At 41.5% G+C, this 15247-nt stretch overlaps 1 protein-coding gene across 1 annotated transcript in view; it reads right to left on the reverse strand.

The window, feature by feature from the left end:
* Window positions 1–533: 533 nt before the first annotated feature.
* The window catches only part of PLCH1 (phospholipase C, eta 1), a 35430-nt gene continuing 20716 nt past the window's right edge, over window positions 534–15247 (reverse strand). Inside the window, exons 11-22 of the mRNA XM_010191971.1 lie at window positions 14938–15009; window positions 12472–12566; window positions 11678–11775; window positions 10084–10263; window positions 9891–9998; window positions 8702–8826; window positions 8301–8385; window positions 7347–7493; window positions 6867–6946; window positions 5901–5960; window positions 5070–5427; window positions 534–2215 (exon numbers count right to left, since the gene is read on the reverse strand). Coding sequence (XP_010190273.1) covers window positions 534–2215; window positions 5070–5427; window positions 5901–5960; window positions 6867–6946; window positions 7347–7493; window positions 8301–8385; window positions 8702–8826; window positions 9891–9998; window positions 10084–10263; window positions 11678–11775; window positions 12472–12566; window positions 14938–15009 — 3090 coding nt within the window. The remainder of the gene's footprint in view (window positions 2216–5069; window positions 5428–5900; window positions 5961–6866; window positions 6947–7346; window positions 7494–8300; window positions 8386–8701; window positions 8827–9890; window positions 9999–10083; window positions 10264–11677; window positions 11776–12471; window positions 12567–14937; window positions 15010–15247) is intronic.

A 15247-nucleotide genomic window follows, 5' to 3' on the forward strand; every position in this document is an offset into this window, starting at 1 on the left:
CTCATCCTGAGACTGCTGCCTTTGGGGCAGAACGAGCCCTGGTTGGGCAGTCTGACCCCAAGGACATTACAGTAACAGAATGTAGTACGCTCAGCAGAATTAGCACAAAGGGCCAAAACTGATCACTAAAACGATGATCACTAAAAATGTTTTTCCGAAGAGCAGGATAGGACATCAGGAAAGCAGAATACTCTGGTATTCATTGCAATATTAGGCTTTTGAGCACAGACGTGCTCACTTAGAAACGACACGCGTTACAAATACAAAACGCTACAAATGCTTACTGCATGCAAATAGTCCCCAGATTACTTCACTTTATCATTTCTAAATCAAAAGTAATACATACATAAGGATGAACACAGTTTCTATTTACAGTAGCTTTGACAGAAAAGGGCACATTAAATAATGACTGAATCACTAGCATGAAAATGCATTTCTAAATAATTTAAACCCTCAAAACAGTATTTCTTGCTAAAAATCCTTCATTTCAATGAAATAAGTTTGTAAACATTGGAGATGTATATTTATACAATCTACAGTCTCAGCAATTCAGGTTTATCATCGCTGTTGGGTTCCAGCTGCAGAACAGAGTCACGTGTGTACAAGTGGTCATTACAGCTGTAGCGCAAAGCTGCACATGCACCCTCTGGGATCCCTCGGCCCTCCATGGCCTCCCCGGGGAAGCCGTTCAGGTACTGGGCTATGTACGACCCCGTTGAGTGCCTGTTGACAACGTGAGGAGATGCTGAAGGCTTGTTCCGGAGGACGACTCCCGCTACACTACTCGTGTTAGAGGATTTTTGCTTGCTGGCAGCCTCCTGTCTCTCCTTGGCCCGGCTGGCTATGTTCCGCACTCGGCTCTGGCTTCTGGACGAGAGTTTTCTGACCAGTGCCTTTGGGCAGTCGTCATCAATCTGCCTGGAGTACAGCGTTTCACTGCCGTCCTCGTGGTCCAAGGACACCAGCTTCCTCAGCTGCTCCGTCAGAGCATCTGTCGAATGTGGTCTCATGTTCTTCATAGCAGCAAGTTTCTTGTCTCTCATGCCCGATGAGATAAAGCTCCTACTTATGTACTGATACTTACTTTCAAAATTGCAGGAAATATCCTCTGATGTCAAGTCACCGAGGCTCTTGGATTTGCAAGGGCTGGTCTGCTTGATGCCTGAAGGAGATGGGAAAGCCAAAGCACTTTTGAGCTCCGGTGAGTGTATGTTGAGCTGGGATCTCTCTGAGATCTGCTTATCTGAATGATGATGATATAAGAAGCCAATGTTGGCACACAATGGCAAAGGGAACTGGCTCCCTGCAGTCCTGGAGACATCCAAGCAGCCCAGGGCAGCAGCACAGAACTCAGTGGTTGCGCTGTCCCCAGAGGTCCTCTCCCCTCCATGCCCAGTGTCCTGCTTTTGCCGCAGTTTCAAAGGGGAAGCCAACTGGCTCATGTCTTCCCGTCTGTACTCACACGCGGTTACCAAGAGATCTTGAGAATCCCCATCCACTTCCACCAGACTGCTGTTTTCTGAATCCTCACTGGTGGGAGGGTCAACAAGCGTCTCCTCAAAGATGAGGCTACTGCAAGCAAAAGAACTGGCAGACCTGGGGGCTTCCCTGCTTGTTCCACATTTTCTTTTGAGATTTGCATTTAGCAAAGAGAGAGGTGAGGGAGAAGAACAGTCAGGCAAGCTCTTTTCTATACTGTTTACACTTTTTTTGCAAACTAATTCTCCATGGGTCTTACATTCAGTAGCTGGTGTAGGAGTTGCCTCGTGGATAACTGTGTACACAGAAAATTCTGCAGTCTCAGGGCTGGAGAATGTGGTGGTATCTGGCGTTGAGCATAAAGAGGATTTGATGGATTTTGTGATAGTCAAGTTGTGCTTACAAGGACTTTTAAGATCTGCGGTGAGCACGTGTGGGTGTGTGGCCGTCACACCGCAGGTCTGGCTGCTGGAGCCATGGAGGCTTGAGGCCACAGCAAGGTCAGTTTGCTCATCCATGACATCGAGCTGTCCGATCAGAGCCGAGACAGCACTGTCCATCTCACTCTCATTCGCCAAAGAAACTTCATCTATAAGGTGAGAAATGTCACCATCTTGCATGGTTATAGTGGAGTGCAAATCAGGACCATCAGAGCAAATGGTAGAAGATGTATCTGCCAAAGAAAGAGGTGCTGCAGTGCTTTTCTTGATGGTGCCACATTGGTGATTTTCCATCTCTACTCTTTGAAAAAGGGAAGTCCCTACAAGAGTTCTTTTCTCCTCCTCTGACACTTTTGTGTCATTTTCATTTTTATTATCTGCACAGTTTTTGTCATGTGTTTTTTCTGTGGAAAGTTCAAAATCAGAGTCCTGCAGTAGAGAGACAGTTTCATAAGAAATATTGTTTTCCTGATCACCTACAAGATGATTTATTTCAGCTACACCACTTGCAAAAATGCAATTTTGAGGTTCCTGTAGAGGAGGTACTAAAGAGTCAACTGTCGTCTCCTTCTGGTCATTCACCTTAAATGCAGATGTCAAATTTGAAGTATTTGTTGTTTTCTCAGAACATGGAAAATCAGATTCTTTCAAGTCTGCTTCCTCCTCATTTGTATTGTCATCATTGTTGGCTAAATTAAATAAGAAACACATTAGCTGCATACAATATTGTGTTCTGTTTATTAACAGCTATTTTGTCCTTAGACAGACAAATGGAGAACGCAAAATTAGGTACAGTTGTGACAGAACTCAATTATGGGGTTGTGCAGGTTTAGTACAAATTATCTGAGTGACATGAATAAATGGAAAAATACAACTGCAGGCACTTCATTGAGACTTCCTTTGAATGTCTATTACATCAAGCACATGATGTAATATTTGTTGCAAATAATGTTAATGAGGTACCATATCATAGCTTGCACATGGCATTACCTTCAGCTGTGTTCCTATTCAGATTTGTACTATAAAGAAGCATGGCAATAAAGACAGAACAGAACAGCTCTGTTAAAAACCATAATACTTTGAAACAAGATGCATGCTTAAAAGAGCTGAGTAACAAGCATCAAGTAGATGGACTCCAGACTGTATTTTACATGTAGTTATTGTAAAATGTTACAATTTAAGGATTTCTTTTTTGATCTTCTACCAGCATTAGATATTTTCTCCACCAAATCTTCTTACTTGTCTTTATATGCCAAATCTGAGCTCCATGCCTCATTCCTTTGGAGCTTTTAATTAAACAAGGACTACAGAAGTAAGCTTGGCATAATAGATACTGTTTCTAACATTTGCTAGAAATCAGGTACCCTAGGAAGAAACAAGAGAAGTCCTGAGCATTCATTAACAATGACTGACCGGCCCACTCCCTCCCCATAGAGTAAGAGCTATATTTAATGAACATGATATTAAAAGGCTGATCTCCAAAATCTGAAAAGTTCCCCAAGCTTTCCAGCGCTCCTAGGTAAAGATGGAAGAAATGTACATATCTTTGATTTGTAGATTTTTTTCCTAAGAACAGGGCCTTAATGGACCTTAATTCCTGAGCGTACTCAAGCCTGTTCCTGTCTGTGCATGAGCCTGTGTTGCACCTTGCCTCACCAGGATTCAGGCTAAATGCTTTCACAAAACCAAGGGCCCAAGTTGCTTTTCTCTACATCCACCACTATGCCTTGGCTGCCCCTGCAAGACAGGGACACAAGAAGGTCCCTTGGGGACAGAAGACTCCATCATCTTAGTGTGTCACTTCTTTATGTCTAAGGTGGCCAGTCCTCCTCCACAGGAGCAGACCAAGCCTTATAGAGACTCCAACGGACAGGATCCTACTCCTCTCTCAGTTAGAAGGGGCAGGACTCATTCCCTGTGACAGCTTTTTAGGTAATTTTGATATAAGTGAACACTGGTGACCTCTGAAAGATGTGGAAGTTTCTTCTAAAAGGATTTTGTGTCTCTGTCTGTAGCATCTTTAGGAAGAAATATCTAATGATTACATCTGCCATGAAAAATTGCTGAGCTGTATCATCTTCACAGGCTTATCTAGAGAATGTTTCAATTTAAAATACAGCATTTCAGAGTTTACTTCCTTTATTGGGAATATCTTATTTCCTGTCCGATGTTTATTCTCAGAGTGGCAGGAAAAACAATTTGGTTTCATTTTGCTTGCTGTTTCTCCTTAGTAACTTTTTTACAAGGCCGCGTCCAGATTATCTGTTCCTTCATAGCCACTCATGTGGGCGAGTGACACAGAGGTGGCTCCAAAAGCATGTCTTCATCTGCAACTGGTAGCTCTCCTGTTCTAGGGTGGCTCCTGGGGTTGCTGGACACTGCTGCTCAGAGTGGAGAGAGCCAATCTAATGAATTACAGCCCCTCTATTCGAAGCTCCCTACTTATTCCAGTACTCCAGGAAATCAAGTATTAGGCAGGTCAAACACACGAACTTTCCTGTAGTCATGGGAGTAACTGGATTTCAAACCCAGGACTATTATTGCTGAAGACACTGACATAAAAGCTATTTTAAGAATTAAATTGTATCATGTATCAATAACTTAAGGCCAAGATTTTATCCTAACACATGCTTTCCATATAACCTAGGTTACTTAATTTCATTAACTTAGGAGAAGATCAAGACTGATGGATACAAAGTTTCACCTACTTTTACCCTTTGCATCTATTTGGAAGTCTGCATCAGCCTTTACACACACTATTCCCCAAAACATATGCTGTGTGCTGTTTTTCCTCCTTGAAAACAGAGAGAGAGAAGACCCACCATGGCAACAAACAGAAGCAAACCAGAAACTGCTGAAGCATAACTGAAGGCTGGTTCTTAAATTACAAAAAAGAAATCTGGCAAGTCTCCTTTTAAAAGCAATTCTTGGAATTAATTTGCCTAGTTTGGAGAGTAGACAGCTTTCCAGGACATCATTTATCAAAGATTTTAGGGAGCTCTTAAATGCTACAAACTTAAGCATATGTAATATTGCCCCGTAACTCTTATTTGAGTTGAACAGAACTACTTGCACGGGGACTGCAAACCTCAGCCTTTTAATAGACCACTTCAACTTACTACACCAGAAGTAATTTTGGAAGGATCCTACCAGATGCGTTTTCTTTTCCTTTGGCATCTTGTGCAGCTTCATCTTCTGGGCAGGGCAGTCCTACGAGAAGGTATTTGTCCACAGGCATAGACACAGGACGTGCCTGCAAACTCTGGCTCGTAAGCCTGACAACTCCTTTGTCTTTCAGGTCTACTGGTTCAGATGCACTGTCTTTAATTTCAGTAGCTTCCAGAAATCCCATCTTACTTTTCTTTCTGCCTTTTGCTGGTGCACTGGCTGTGCGCCGGAGAATTCGATCGCCAATTGATCGCTTCCGTACATAGTGCCCGCTGGTTTCGGCAGAGCTGTGCTTAGGGTTCTTGTTAAACAACCCTCGGAGTCCTATCAGCTGCTTATTCTGAAAGAGTAAGAATAACCACAGGTTTGAGTGAATTTACGCTATTACATAATGAGTACAATGAAAAGAGCAGTTTTTTATGAATGATGAAGACAAAGTTAAAAATGCAGTAAAACAAAAATTCACACCAAGCAAGTCACATTGACTCCGACCGAGGAGCTATCATCATAGGTCCCCATGAATTCATGCATGTCTGTGTTTCTCCTCATTAGGATGGCAGCCTGCCACAATTACAAGAAAGGTTTGCCCAAAGTCTCCTAATCAGAGATGACAAGACTGCAAGAAGTGTGCTGCAGCGACAAGGCTCCACATTAACTTGGAGTTTTATGCATGGGCTTCATCCAAGCAATATTCAAATGTTTCAGAGTCTGAATGAAGAATGATGCGAGTTTGGCAGTAGCAGATCATGCAATTAGGAACCATTCGAGAAATCTGTGCTCAGCAAATGCAAAGTGCATGCTAATGAAGTCTACCTTGGTGGCTCCTAAAAAGTGCAATATTGTGTAACTGGGATTGAGGATTAAAGGGCTCCACTGAAAGGCAAAAAAATGCAAATACATTTGGCTAATGTTTTCAACAAGCAAATAAGGTAACAGTACACCAGCTGTAAATATAACCACTCTACAGCAAACCACTTAAAACTCTTTATTAATCCCTTTTAGAAACTTGACCAGATATCCCCACTTATAAGGATGCAAATGTGCATTCAGCCTTTTTTTATTCATTAGAAGCAACAATACAGCTCATGATTAAGGCAAGCATTAGATGAATAGACTAAACCACAATATAGAGATCAAATCTCAATGGGTGTTCCCTACTCCTCCTCCTCCGTTTGTCTTCCCTGTGAGTTACTCTCTACTATTTTTCTTGAGTGGATTTCACTGAAGAGCACAGAGCCAAGAGCAATCCCCAGACAGGCTCCCCTACAGACTGTCACCAAAATGATGTGTTTTCACACCCAGATGTGTGCAGATCTGGGTATGTATTGTAGATGCATTCCAAGGTGTTTGTTCCTGCTTTTCTTTTTAAAAATTAGCTGCTAAAAATAACTTATCAAATACTATCTTGTGGTGCAGTTAAAGTTCTCAACATTTACTTCTAAACCAAAATCAGTTCAACACACTGAAGAAATGTACTTACTGTATCTAGAGGTGATAATTATTAGGTGCTAACAGTAAGGACATTCATAAGTACATGCATACTAAGACTGGAGCAACAGTATGTTACTAATTTGTTTCAACTTTATTACTGATCAGTGCCAGAGAGCCAGGTACTGCTAATCCAATGCGGCATTCAGAACATCACAAAACTAAGCTGTAAGAATGATTTAGAAACCACACGAATCCTGTGAGGTTCTGTGGTACATTTAGATCCATTTTTATCAGAAGAATTAAAACAAAAAGACGTCATAAGAGATGTAAATTACCAGATATACCTACCTTTCCATAGATCTCATTAATGGTTATATGAACAAATATGGATGCTTCTGTCAGTCCTTCTAAATACACATGACGATAACCTAATAAAACAATAATATCACACCACAAATAAGCAACTGTTTGCATTTTGTGCACAACTAGCAATGACCATCTACAAAAATGAAATATATTCATTAAGTCACCTTATGTCTTTAGTAGAACTTATCTTATGTCCCTACAGGTTTTCTAAACCTCCCAGCACAAATTGCCTCCAAGTTATAAATAAGATATCAGTAGCAATTTCCAGAAGCACAGACACTCAAACTCCTAGAAATGGTGAATAAACCACTCTAAGATACCAGGAAAATTGTCCAAGCTTGTACAGAAAGTCTCAGACACAGGCATATACATCCTGCATAGATAACCTCATCCTCAACCCTGAGTTCAAAGCTGTTTGCTCTCCAGCAAAATGTCTAAGCCAAGCAAACAAGCAGGACTGACCAGGCACAAGGCTGCTAAAGGCCAGAGTTCTCTGTCCAACAAAGTCTCGCCCAATAGGGTCATGGTCCCAGACAAGAAATCGCACCAAGGCTATTTCAGGCATGTGGATGGTAAAAGTCAGTGTTTCCTCCCACACAGGATTAAACCCTGTAAAACAAAGAGAAATTTTGGGAAAAATAGTCCATAGTAAGCACTAGCCTCTATTTTCATGACGCACAGCAAGAGGCACAACAAACAAGCAGACCAAATACACAGATGAACACTCAGTCCTTATTGCCCATCAAGATCTAGGCACTCTCAATCTTCATTATGTAAGTAATTAAAAGTGAGAAATCTCTTGGACTGCTTTTACAAACACAATGGTCCTGGCTGGGCAGCTGGCAGGGATATCAGAGCAAGCTGCTGTTCTGCAGGACTATGGTAGGTAAAAGATGGACCAAAACAAAGAACTGCTCCCTCTGCTAAAGATGGACCAAAACAAACAGGAACTGCTCCTTTTTCACCCCAAGTTGTTGCCCACTGCCCACAGGAACTGATGGGCACCTCGCCTGCTGCACCAGACTGTCCCACTCTGTCATCCATCTCCTTCCCATGAAGGCTGAGGTAGCACTGAAACTGCCTAGGACATAATTTGCTTTCAATTCATCTGAAGTTATACATGTATTTTATATAAATAACACCAAAAACATATTTGGAACTTCTGCATAAAGGAGATTCAGGAATGATCCAGGAGCAAGACACTGTGTTGAAAAGTTCTTGTCCTTCACCTCTTGCTCTTCTGTCTCCCTATACCAGAAATTCTGTCTAGAAAGCAGAATTTATTTGGTAAAATACAATCATTTGATTTCATCAGGTAAAAAGCTTTGCAATTTAGAAAGTAATAACAGATACTGAATCACTTATAATGACTTGGTATTTGACTCTAAGAAGAAGAAATCAGCTATATTATCTTACCATTGTCGTCAACCACCCTGGTTTGGTCTTTGCAGCAGTCAACAGGTAACCCAATAATTTCCACCTCAACAAAAGGATCTATTATCTGTTTTTTTTAAAAACAATGTATTTTAAAAGCAAGCCAAAGATACAAGTAATGGTCAAGTTTTAAGGAAATTAATGCAGAGAGTTAATTCAAATTCACATGAGAATTCAAAAATATTTAATTCACATGAATTTTCAAGCAGCATAACCATGAGAAATGGCTTCATGAATTGTAAGCTGAGGTACAGTTTGTAGTCTCAAGAGCGATGGCCAGATATGACTAATTTTCAAAAAAGTTGTGTCATCCTCAAAATACAAAGCAAACTAGTTCTTAAATATCATGTGTAGGATACAGACTTAAATTCAACATATCTTACCTCTCCTCTGTCTCCTAACATTGAGTCAGGAGGCTTAGGGAGCTGCTGTCCACTGATGATTTTCAGAATAAGCTGTTTTTTAGGACTGGCAGGAAGTGGATCAGCAGAGTAGGGGTTGAACGTACCTAAAAGATGGCAAGGAATTAGAAGTGTCAGGAAAAAGCAACACAGAGTAAATATCACCCCCAAGATGCAGACATATAGCCAAAATTTAGCCATAATAAAGTACCTTGTAGAGTATGGAGCAGCTGTTAATGAATTTTAAAATCCCATTTCACTTTCTACAACCTCTTCTGAGCTGAGCAGCCCTTGTTTACATGATGACAAGGCAGAAAGTACTCCTCTAATAGCAGGGTTTTGCAAGATTAAGACTCATTTGAAAAGAAAACCCAAAACCTTTCTTCTGTAAAGTAGTAGCTTCAAGACATATCAATAATAATAACCCAGATCAGCACTCTGATCATGTTTCTTTCACAGCTGCCCAGATGTTAATGAGAACAAGCAACTGGGGCTGAGTAAGCTGCCTTCTGCAGCAGCAGTGCCTGCTTCAAGTACTCAAACTCCCTCTTATTTCTCAAGTACCTTTCAATCTGTGCCACTACTTAGAATGGTTTGGGTTGGAAGGGACCTTAAAGATCAGCATCTCCTCTTGGCCACATTAAGAAAATGAGTTAAGAGATACAGGGGCACCATCAGATCCCAAGTCCTCAAAACATGGAAAAACTGCCATGACATAACACTGAAAACCACAGCTGTAATTGTGTTTTTGGGACTGAACCAATTCCTTTCAAAGAGAACAAAATCCCACTGACTTGCTCAAGAGCTGGATTAAGTCCTGGACACTTGGTCCTGGGTCACTGCATACCGTGCTCTTCTTGCTTGCAGTTGGCTAGCCTAGGATGCCCTTTTCTTTTTTAAAACACATATTAAGATGAAGCCCTCAAAATGTATCTAAAATAACAGCAAGAGATTGTATGCTGCTACTTACACAGTCTGAGGGTGAGACACCATTTTTTGAGGACCAAAAATACATGGAATTCTGAAGTAAAATAAGCTTATAAATTATGGAAATATGACAGATTCTACATATGTTCTTATTTTTCTTTCTTTTGTCTTGACAACTTCATCATAAAGACATATTTCTGAAAGGCTTGAGACTTACAGTAGTAGATGCATAGCTGGACATTACCTTTGCACATCTGCTGAGGTTTCAGGACATAACCACAGTTGCCATTTACCCTAAATTTTGCATCATTTAATTGCATCACGCGGCCCTCAGATTGGTAGTTCAGTGCCACTGTTGAAAGAGAAGACTCAGGTGTAAAATATTTACTTAGCACACACAAAAGAAATGGGAATTAAGCTATCCATGCAACACCTACCTAACTGGCAACCAACGTTCCAGTAAGGTAGAGGATTGAAGTTGCTGGAGTCGATCCGGTAGGCTGATGGGTAGACCCTTGTAAGCTGCCTCTGGTTGTAAAGCATAAACTGCTCGGCCTTCTGCTGAACGGCTTGGTGGGCTCTTGTTTCACTGAACGACAGCACATTCCCTGTTGAGCCTGTGTGTGTTGTTAAACCAACAAACAAGTTACAAAGTGATCCCAGGAGATGAGGCCTGAACTCAGACTTCAGTTGGACCAGTACTGATCAAAGGGAACATCAGATTTAGTCCAAAGCCACAAGGACGGATTGTCTTTGTCACATGCAAATCACATACATGGCACAACTGAAGGGCACTGGTTTCCCCTTCCAGGAGGGTCTTTTGGGCTACCTTCAAGTTTCCAGACTTACAAGGAAAGCCAAGCAAGACCTTATGCTAATTGCCAGGGCCTTTTCTCCTGCAGATCACCAGACACGATTGCTATTAATGGCAGCGTGATCAAAACCATCGTACTGAAGAGATAGCAGTGTGGGGAAAGACCAGGAGGGCTCAGATTTTGCTCTTGTCCTTGTAACACATTCAAAGCTGCACTCAACCCATTTCTCTCTCTGAGGTTTCTGCACACTCATCCTTTCTCTAAATAATCCAAGCAATCTTTTCCAATGTCTTCCCTCTGAGCATTTTATCCTCTTAAGCAGACTCTATTTGACCATCTCTGAAAAACAGACTGACCAAAAGAGTTTCCCTAGGCAACAGTGCTCAACTTTGGGGGATCAGTTGGACCAACCCAACTGTACCATCTTTCCATGCCCATCTCTTCAGGAAAGCACAACATCCAGAGGAAAGGCAGCTGCAGAACTGTGTTCTGAAGAGCAGACCCTTCTCTCCAGAGGGCCATGAGTTATCAGATGGTTCACCTGTACCACTAACCACAGCCAGACCTGCGGAAAAACCTGAGCTGTCTCAGCTCAGTACAACAAGACTGAAACTCCACGGTACCGTGTTCCTGCAGGATATTTTGGACTCTGTTTCTCCACAGTGCTTTCAGGCTCCTTAATTTCTCTCATTAAATTCTATTAAATTAGGAATTAATTTTATAGTAATTACAGAATTTCACACACAGTTTGTTCATGTACATTTGATGGCCTTTCCCACAAATTCCTCTGCAACTTTCACAATTTCCATTTTGCTTTTAACATGTTTGGTGAAACAACTGCACTCTTTCTGAACAGGGATCATATTTATCACAATTAAAATCTATCACATTACTAAATTGTACTTAAAACTGATACAGTTAAAAGAAGACATCAAATTCTATAAGACTGTGAAAAGGAAAGGGTTCTCCTGAAAAAAGCCTAATTTTAAAAATTGCTACTAAATCATGAATGTCCTAAGAAGCCAAGGGAAAGGATATTTCCTAGTGAAGGAAAAAGGTGGTGTTTTACTCTTTCTCCATAGTTAAGTAAAAGGAAGAGGCAACCACTCTGCTTTTAAAACATCTTTCAAAATTAGTGCAACGTTGAAAGCACAGACATGCTTCCTATCCAAACAGAGGAGTGAGGAAGGTCCAAGCCTTGTGCCTGCAGCCTTACCGTCATCTACCAGATCCTGGGCTGCCACTGAGTTTGTGTACACCACGAGGTCAGACAGGGCTCGGCACAGCTTCACTGTTTTTCTTCGACGACCCAGTCTGCTGAAATATATATAATATATAAAACAAAGCGAGAATTTTCAATATTTAAAGCATATTTCAACCACCTTTTCTGTTCTTTTCACCAATAAGGAAATAAACAGCTGTGAACAGGGAACTGTATGTGGCAGACTCCCTTATAGAGGGCTCCAAGATGACTGCTCCCCTTGTACCTCTATAGTCACAGTACACTAAACATTTTTCATTTAAAACACAATTAAATAGCTGCACCATGGCGTTTCTCAACAAAAACAAGGCAGGCAGTTTTGAGCTGTCTGAAAACAGAATGTTTCAGAGACAACAAATACATTCTCAATGGCACTTTCTGATTGCTTTTCTTTGCATTCTCAAATGTAATAAAGTTGTCTGGACTGTGATGTATCCTTATTTAGCCTAAACACTTTTCTTTGAGCACTGTTTACAGCAGGCGAAATGCAGATTGGCATTTTCCCATTAGAAGAGCATTACTACCACATTTCTGTTCAGTTTAAGAGTAACTGTGATTTCAGACTGTGAAAACCTACACAATCAACATATCGGGCTGCAGCAGTCCCAGCAAAATACACCCCAACAGCAGCGTCATACACAACCTACTCCTACACAGAGTTCCCTGAGGCAGCGACAGGCAGATCCTGACGGCAGTAACACGCCTCTGGCTTTAACTGAGCTGTAAAACTCTGGTGATTCACAGCACACCTGTGGAGCTGCCCCGTTTCCTTTCCTGAAGGGTTTTGCTGGCTTTCTTCATCATCTGATGTGCTATGGTATTTGGCTGCTGCCTTCACAGCTTTCTGCTGGGGAAGAAGAAAGCAGAGCTGTGTCAGGTTATGGCTTGTTTCTACAAATTCACATTACTGTCATTAACACCAGGCGGGTGGGTGAGCTGCAGCAGGTTTGCAGAAGAGGAGCAGTGTCCTACAAGGACGCAGGATGACCCCTGGGGGTGTGACAGCAGCAAACCCTGGGTGGTACATCAATGTTTCCATCCATGTGGAGAAGGAAATCCTACACAAAGCATCTGCTGTCACTTTGACTCCAAGGATGCAAGCCTGCAGCTGTGGAGCAGGTTTACCTGCGGGCTACCAGACAAATTATGTCTGCAAGCTGGCCAGTCCATTGCAGGCCACTGCGTCTTCTACAGCTTCCCTCCCCTGCTGCCTCCTGACGTGAGGACAACATTGCTCCACTATGGCTGGGGGGGAAAAACTAATAGCTCATATCATGTTTAACAAACATCTATAGGTACAGTGCATTGCTTACACCTACCTATGCTTCCCCCCCCCCTCCTCCGAGTTAAGAAAATTTAACACATTCATTTGTGAAGGTGAGAACAGAGTCTAGGCAAAAATTTCAAACATCATCTTTCTGGCTTTTTGAGCCACACATACAAGCATTCAAATTATTCTAAATCATTACAGTATACAGTACAGAAAATAGCTATAATAAAAATATTAAACTCTCAAAAGCAGTTTTTTCATAAGCACCTATTATTTAATACAGTTTCCAATTTCAACAACATTACATCTTTTGTAACACTAACTACAGCTTCAAGTGAGAGTTTTTCATTCCCTTCTCATCAAGAGGTAATTAACGTAACTGAGAGCTCCTTATCCTTTTGCTTATATGGCTAATTGGACACAGATTTCTTTTCTCCCGCTGTGCACCAATAATGCACATAATTTAGTTTGCTGTGTTCAGTGCTGCAATAAAGTTGACTCTACTGGAAATCACTGGCATGGTTCAGTTCTGTATCCAAAGGTCCAGACTGTGGATGTTTCCTGCTGTTAACTTGCAGGAATTGTGAACCCTAGCATCTTTGTCCTTCTTTGGCAGTTTTTAAAGACTTTATATATGGATGTAGTTGGCACAACAGCCAGACAAACACATCACTGGTCAATATCCCTGTGTGGTTAATTCTGTACCTGCAAAAGTACCAATAGTAACCACCCTTCCCAGGTATCTTTTTAGCTGGAAAGGCACAAGGGGGAACTTATTGGACATCTCTGTTGCCTCAGTCTACAATTCAATCACTATTTTAAAATAAAATCTATATATATACTCTGTCTTATTTTTTTCAGCAGAGATGAAACAAATGGGTTTTCCAACCTGCTATATCCATTAGGATAACTAGCTGAAGTAATTAAATTATCGACATACTTTCCAGTCCTCAGTGTAAGCAGCAGTTTTTAGTGGCTGACTTTTGTCTGTGCCATTTCATTCCACAGCATTTGCTTTCCCATAGGTGACCACAAGTTACAACATGAAGTGTCCACTATCATGCACAACAGGTACCTGCAGATTTCACCATGCACTGAGGGAATAATGTGCACTTAGCTAAAGCTGCTGAAAGAAATATGACCACTTTGAACATATGTAAGCATATAATGGAAGTGTAAATATGAGTCCTGGTATTTTTGATGGCTCCTAGCTGGCTTCAGGACAGATAAGCCGGTGACTGATGAACTCCTATGAAGTATTAAATTGCCATTTTTCCTAAACTGCTGTTCAGATTATCAGTTACAGAGTGTGCTCCATGCCCAGCTGCAGCTTTCACGATGGCTAGTACTGAAGCAGATACAGGCGGCCAGCAGCTGGGGGCAGAGGGAGCCACTGGTGGCACCGTGACTCAGCTGCAACTTGCCACATGCCTCTCATGATGAGCTTATTGCTTGTTTACTTACTCATCTGCTAATTGACTCTGGGAAGAAGGAAGAATCAGTTAAATCAGCTCATGCTGAGGCTCCACATTCAATACATCCAAGGGAGTGTGGGAACAGGGCAGGGGGTAACAGGAACACATTTGTCAGGATGTGGGAATGGGAGGAAACGTGGGTGTGCTGTCCCTTTTGGTGGCTGCTGTCTGTCCAGCTGTGAAGTGAAACCTCACCATTCGTTTGAATTATATCAGCTCTTGCTTGGTTCAATAGAGCCGCCACAGTAAGACCCAGTGAAGCAGACAATTAGTCCTACCAGCTACATAAACATATAAATGCTACATATGAAACCATGAAGAGATCAGAACACATTTTCACAGTAGTAAATATACCAAGTGTAACCACGTAGACTTTCCTCGCTGCCCCAGACACACTGAGCAGCAACATAAACCCAGCATGTCTACAATGCTGTCAGACCTAGAGCAGCAAACTGAGTCATTTTACTTACTCTGTGTTTACCGAAGTTGCCCATTAATGATCGGCTATGAGACTTTTTTCCACCTTCTTTTGTGTCCAGATTCTGTGCAGAAAAAGTGCAATAAAAAGTGTAACTAGAGACCTTCAGAAGTATCTTTAAAGAGTCTGCTGCAGTCTCTAAAAGACATAGTTTCAACCTAACGTAAGTTCTTTTAGATTCACTATTAGAAAGGTACAGTGATTGCAAGTGAGAATAAAAGTGAGTTAAAGTCTAAACAGAGCATACTGATCTGTGAACACCAACTGAAAGCCAAGATCTCACTACAGGACTTTTCTCATTT

Source organism: Mesitornis unicolor, unplaced genomic scaffold (assembly GCF_000695765.1).
Source record: "Mesitornis unicolor isolate BGI_N332 unplaced genomic scaffold, ASM69576v1 scaffold21499, whole genome shotgun sequence".
NCBI lineage: Eukaryota > Metazoa > Chordata > Aves > Mesitornithiformes > Mesitornithidae > Mesitornis > Mesitornis unicolor.